The sequence below is a fragment of the Bison bison genome, unplaced genomic scaffold (assembly GCF_000754665.1).
Source record: "Bison bison bison isolate TAMUID 2011002044 unplaced genomic scaffold, Bison_UMD1.0 scf7180017864456, whole genome shotgun sequence".
Taxonomy (NCBI): Eukaryota; Metazoa; Chordata; class Mammalia; order Artiodactyla; family Bovidae; genus Bison; species Bison bison.
In genome coordinates, this window is record NW_011495018.1 from 416,024 (window position 1) to 422,057 (window position 6,034).

The 6,034-nt window shown below is 58.7% G+C and overlaps 1 protein-coding gene across 3 annotated transcripts in view; it reads right to left on the reverse strand.

The window, feature by feature from the left end:
* The window catches only part of LRRC27 (leucine rich repeat containing 27), a 24,907-nt gene that overhangs the window by 8,727 nt on the left and 10,146 nt on the right, over positions 1 to 6,034 (reverse strand). For 2 of the 3 annotated variants that reach the window (XM_010859139.1, XM_010859140.1), the window contains exons 5-7: positions 4,763 to 4,915; positions 2,757 to 3,120; positions 1,544 to 1,687 (exon numbers count right to left, since the gene is read on the reverse strand). In XM_010859139.1, the coding sequence (XP_010857441.1) occupies positions 1,544 to 1,687; positions 2,757 to 3,120; positions 4,763 to 4,915 (661 nt within the window). Of the gene's footprint in view, positions 1 to 449; positions 1,138 to 1,543; positions 1,688 to 2,756; positions 3,121 to 4,762; positions 4,916 to 6,034 lie in introns of those variants that run through there. The other variant, XM_010859141.1, reaches the window with a different exon arrangement.

Genomic DNA, 6,034 nt, shown 5'->3' on the forward strand with positions numbered 1-6,034 from the left:
CGGAGCCCAAGCTTCGTCTGCCCTGCCTTTGGGCCCCAGGCCGGGCGCCCAGCTGAGCCGGAGGAGGCAAAGGTGCTCGGGAGGGGCGGTGGGCAGCCGCCCCTGCAGACCTGCCTGGATGGGGAGGGGGCGGGGGACACCTGGAGGGGCACAGTGGGGGTGCGGCAAGTTCCACAAGGCACGCAGGTGGACGGACACCCGGGGGAGCCCAGGCCACACCGCCTCGCTCAGCCGCACCATCAGTCACGAGTGCGGGGCCCCAGGGTGGGCACGCCGTGTTCCCTGCCTGGGTCTGAGTGCCTGGCAGCACCGGCCTTTCCCTGAAGGCGATGGAACCCCACTAGAAAAGCACATGTGGGATGGGACCAGCATGCGGGCCCATCTGAACATTTGCTCTGTGAACCCTCTGCTCCCGAGGGTCCTGAGAGAAGACACTCAGGTGGGCTGATTCCAGGAGGTTTATTCAGACAATTTACAAGGCAGGGGAGGGACCGCGGGGGCAGAGCAGGCCCTGCTAGGAGGTGAGGCTGTGCCCACCGCAGCCTTGGGGAGGGGGAGTGGACAGACCCTGCCCTCTCTCTCCCTCTCCCCGCTGACCTCCTACCAGACCCCCCACCAGCCAAACCCAACCAGAGGGTGGGCGCACCCAGGCATGCTGCCAGCCAAACCCAACCAGAGGGTGGGCACCCGGGCATGCTGCCAGCCAAACCCAACCAGAGGGTGGGCACCCGGGCATGCTGCCAGCCAAACCCAACCAGAGGGTGGGCACCCGGGCATGCTGCCAGCCAAACCCAACCAGAGGGTGGGCACCCGGGCATGCTGCCAGCCAAACCCAACCAGAGGGTGGGCACCCGGGCATGCTGCCAGCCAAACCCAACCAGAGGGTGGGCACCCGGGCATGCTGCCAGCCAAACCCAACCAGAGGGTGGGCACCCGGGCATGCTGCCAGCCAAACCCAACCAGAGGGTGGGCACCCGGGCATGCTGCCAGCCAAACCCAACCAGAGGGTGGGCACCCGGGCATGCTGCCAGCCAAACCCAACCAGAGGGTGGGCGCCCGGGCATGCTGGAGGCAGTCTGTCTGCGCTAGGCGGTCTCTGGGCGCCCCGGGTGCAGTGGAGACGGGAAGTTGGCGGGGCTGGAGGGCAGAGGGTGGACAGTGAGGACAGGACCAAGGTGACCCCACACGAGGCCGACTGAGTCAGCCCGGACCCCGGGGTAGGGGCAGGATGAGCCCACGGACAGCACGCTGCTCTAAGCAACTTTCCTTAGAGCCGGTGACAGACAGGAGACAGACTCGGGGAGGAGCAGGGGGAGGATAAGGAAGCAGAGGGGGACACAGGCCGGGGTGGACGAGGGGCTGCGCCCAGCCATGGGGACAGCACGGAGGCTTCCAGCAAAGCCAAGACCCCTGGCGCCCCCCCCACCCCCACCCCAGCGAGCCCCACGCGACCCCGGGGGGCTCCCTCACCCCAGGCACCCCCTTGACCCTGGCGTCCCCCCCCACTTCACCTCGACCCTGGCACACTCCTCCACAACCTCACCTCTTGCTCTGCTCCTGAGCCTGCCTCTCCCGCAGTTCCTGGAGGGCCAGGCCCCTGCTCTTCCCTAGCTGGCTGGTGCGGACCAGGGCCTGCCGGGTAGAGTCCAGCTCGGGCAGCACGCCCTGGAAACAGGGTATCTTCATCCTATGATGACACGAGGTCGTTAGCCGAGCGCGTCATGCAGCCCGAGACGGCCCCTGGGCACGAGCGAGGAGCCACGGGCAGCTGCCTGTGGAAGTCCCAACGGTCACGGTTGGTGGGCAGGGCCTCCACCCCCTCCCCAGGCCAGGTCACGACTGGACGACACCTGGGACCAGGTGAGACTGTGCTGCTGCGGGAAAAGGTGGGCATGGACCTAGATGAACTGGGTCATCGGGGCCTCTGCTGGGGAGCCCTGTGCTGTGAGCCCAGGGCCACGGCCAGGCAGTGACCCTCCCCACGGCGATGACCCTCCAACGATGCTTTCCTTTGAGAAAGTCTCAAACCTATACAACGGTTGAAGCGACAGTGCAGTGAACACGTGCACCCTTTTCTTGTGGATCTAAGCTCTTCTGTTTTCCAATGACCCCCTTTTCTCGTGGATCTAAGCTCTTCTGTTTTCCAGCAGTGACCAGCCTTGTCACCTCAGATGGGCCCATCTCACAGCCTCGCCACAGACTTTCACCACAGACTCGTCCACACAGTCCACGGGGCCGCAGGCGAGTGACCGCGGACCATGTCCTGTGCCCTGGATGTGACATCACCGCCCGTGCCCACGTATGAGCTGTGTTCGCCAATGTTACTGGGTAACATTCTCTCTGTACACACACACATCCACATACGTGTGCACACCATGAACACACACACCACACGTGCACACACACACCATGCACACACACACACACCATGCACACGCACACCATGTGCACACACACACCCATGCACACTCACACCACACGTGCACACACATGCACACGTACACACCATGCACACACACACACACCACGTGCACACACACACCATGCACACGCACATGGCGTGAGTTTTTCTCTCCTGTGACCTCTTGCTCTGAGCCTGTTTCCCTGGCTGCCCCCGTCTGGGTAACTTGAACACTAAACCTGCCATGTCTCGGGAGGGCGACGTGGACACATGTCCCCCTGACATCGTAACAGGGCCTCACAGGATACCGTGACGACCTGCGGGGACTGCGTACAGCCTCGCCTCCTGCCTTCACCTGCAGAGGGGCCTCGGGCGGGGGAGCGGCTTCCCTCTGGAGCTCAGCGCGGCCCTGAGGCTGGGGGGGAGGTACGCTGGCAGCAGCTGGTGCCCCAGCGCCCCTGCCTGCTCGTTCTCCACGATCTCCTGCCGCAGCTTCCAGAACCGCCGGATCTCCTCCTCGCTCGGCCAGTCCTCCGGGGACTCGGTGGATCTCCTGGGCTCGTGCGGGTCTAGTGTTTCAACAGGTGGGAAAAAGTCTGCCTTTTCTGTTACCATGCTTCCCTTTGGCTCCTGAGAACGAATGGTTTCTTTGTTAGGCACGTGCTCTTCGGATAAGTCCAACAGGGGCTGTGGCAGATCCCTTACGGTCATCTTTTTAACTGGGGAAACGGACAGCGAACAAAAGGCCATTTTAGTAGGTTGCACTTCCACGCCCGAGACACAGCCTGGAGCCCTCTCCCTGCACAGAGAGGGCTGGGGCGGTCCCTGTGCCCCAGGCCCTCACACTGCACATAAGTCCATATAAATGAAGACATCTTCCCCATCTAGACCTTCTAGTATCTGCTTCTAATTGATGCTCAGCCCACACACCTGTCATTTTTTATTGCAACACTTTTGCTGACTTTAGACACTTTGATCTCTAGGAAACTCAAGTGAGAAAACTGGCCCCAAACATATTCATCCTGAGGTGCACCACAGCCCTCATCGGGTGTTAGGGCCACAGCACCCCGCAGACGGGGGTCATCTGGCCTCACATGGCCTCTGGCGGGGCAGGACCCGATGTGCTGACTGACAGACAGACAGGAGGCCCAGGCCTGCCCCAGGCTCACCCACCAAGCCCAGTCTCAGCCTGCAGCACACACCCCAGACCCAGTGGCCCCTGGCGTTCTTCAACACATTGAGACAGCTTAGTCCATCCAAGTTACCTTCTGGTACAAGGCGAATTCATCTTCAGCTTTTCGGCCTAATTGATTTACCATTTTCTACCCTTTTCCCCAGTCGATCATGTATCTATTATGTTAGAACCCACACAGCCCTCTTTGTAAAAATACAAATAAAAAATACAATGGGACCGAAAGATAATGAGTTTTAACTATACAATAAAATGTTAAATTCTGAACAATACGTTCAGCGTCAGTGGTCACAAGTTTGTTTCTTGAAGCACAGGCCGCTCTCCGTGTTCGGGGGAGACTGGAATGTGGGCGGGTGGGCACCTGGACTCACAGGTCAGCATGGCGGCACCTGCCCTTCGGAACCGGGCCCGGGCTCCTCCCCGGGAACCCAAGGGTGCACGAGGGGCACACTGTGGCCACAGCAGGTGCGGCTCGTGTGAGCCCGGGACGGCCTGGTCCCGACCACTACATGCTGGGGGTTGCTGCGTTTCTTTTTAAAGAAAAACAGTTTTCAAAATGGGCAAAGACATGCTTTAAAAAGTATTAAGAAGTGACGGGAAATGAGCCTATGTGTCCAATTTACTTGTGGACAATTGACTTAGCATCGGAGACAAGCAGGACCCGGCCCAACACCAAACAGAGGAGGAGAGGTCCCGGCAGGACCCGGCCCAACACCAAACAGAGGAGGAGAGGTCCCGGCAGAGGCTGTCCTTCGAGTCAAGCAGGAGGGCCAATGGCAACACCGCAGACGGATGCTGACTGTCACCCCACGTGGCGGGAAAGCAACTAACGCAGGACAATGCAGACCACTGTTCCGCCTGGTCGTTTGGTGTGTTTTTAAGTGACTCCTGGGGTGGTCACCTCGTGGGGGCTTGCAGGTGAGGACAGCTTCGTTTGAACCACCCCAGTGGGCTTTTACCCAAACCCACCCTCAACAAGCTCAGTGACAGGCACCGAGGGTGCAAACCCATGCACGCGGAACCAGGAAGACACGAGGCTCTGAGAGAGCACGGAGGTCTGTGTGAGTCTGGCAGGGGACGTGCCAGGCGCCTTCACCCCGTGTGACTCCCTGGGGCCCCGGTGTCACAGAGCACTGGCACCAGCGTGTCCTAACAGTCGCGCCACCCACCTTGAGGGGAGCCGTCGTGGGGGGCCGCGTGGTCGGCCTCGCAGATCTGCAGGAAGGTCAGGATGGCCACCAGCCCCCTCTGCACCACAAGGGGCGGCGGGAACTCCAGGGGGCAGTGCCGCAGACTCAGGGCCTTCAGGGTGGTCACGCTCCCTGCGGGAGAGCAGAGCTGTCAGCACCGCCAGCCGGCGGAACCGGCCCGTCGGGGCAGCCCGGCCCCCAACATGCCCCAGGATCTGGGGCGAAAGGTCATGACAGATGTCTGAGATCTGCTTCCAAAAAAAAATAATCTCTGCAGAGGAGAGGGATTCTGCGGATGAAGACCATGGTGGTGATAAAATTAAATACGGAAATGGAAACAGCAACCGCAGCGCTCTGGTGAAAACCAAAATACAAAGATCTGTCACGTGCTATCTCAAAGACCTATTTTCAACAACAACAACAAAAACTCGGGTCATTCAGAAAAGGAGGAGCAGGAGGAGAACGGGCCGTACACTCAGGAAACACACAGTCGGCAGAGGCTGTCTTCCAGTTGGTCCAGGTGCCGGATTTAGCACACAGAAACTTCAAAACAGTCATTTTAAATGTGTTCAAATAAATGAAAACAACAACAACAGCAACCTGTGTTTAAATTATTAAAGGAAAACGTAGTGAAATGACTCAGCAAATGTCAATAAAAAGTACAAACTACACAAAAGAAGCAAGTGGAAGCTCTGGAGCTGAAAATCACGAAGACTGAGATGAAAATCTATGGGAGGGACTCAGCAGCAGGCACGAGATGGAGCAGAAACAGTAAGCGAACTTGAAGATGGAGGAGCAGAAAGTCTCCATCCGAAGATCACAGACGGGGAAAGGGTTAAAACCAGAGCGGAACCTCCAGAGACTGTGGAACAGCAGCAGGTGTGCAAACGTGTGTGAGGAGAGCAAAGACACAGAAAGGAGCAGAAGAGCTACCCAAGGAGACCACCGCCAAAAAGCCCCCGGAGGCGACGACAGACATTAATCTACACTCTCAAGATGCTCAAAGGGATTCGCACTGAGGACATCTCGGTGCAATTCCTGGAAGACCAAGAAAATAACCTTGGAAACAAGTCATTATGTAAAGGAACCAGCCACAAGGTCTGGTTTTTCCAGTAGTCATGTCTGCATGTGAGAATTGGACCATAAAGAAGGCTCAGAACCAAAGAACTGATGCTGTCAAACTGTGGTGCTGAAGAAGACTCCTGAGAGTCCCTTGGACTGCAAGGAGATCCAACCAGTCCATCCTAAAGG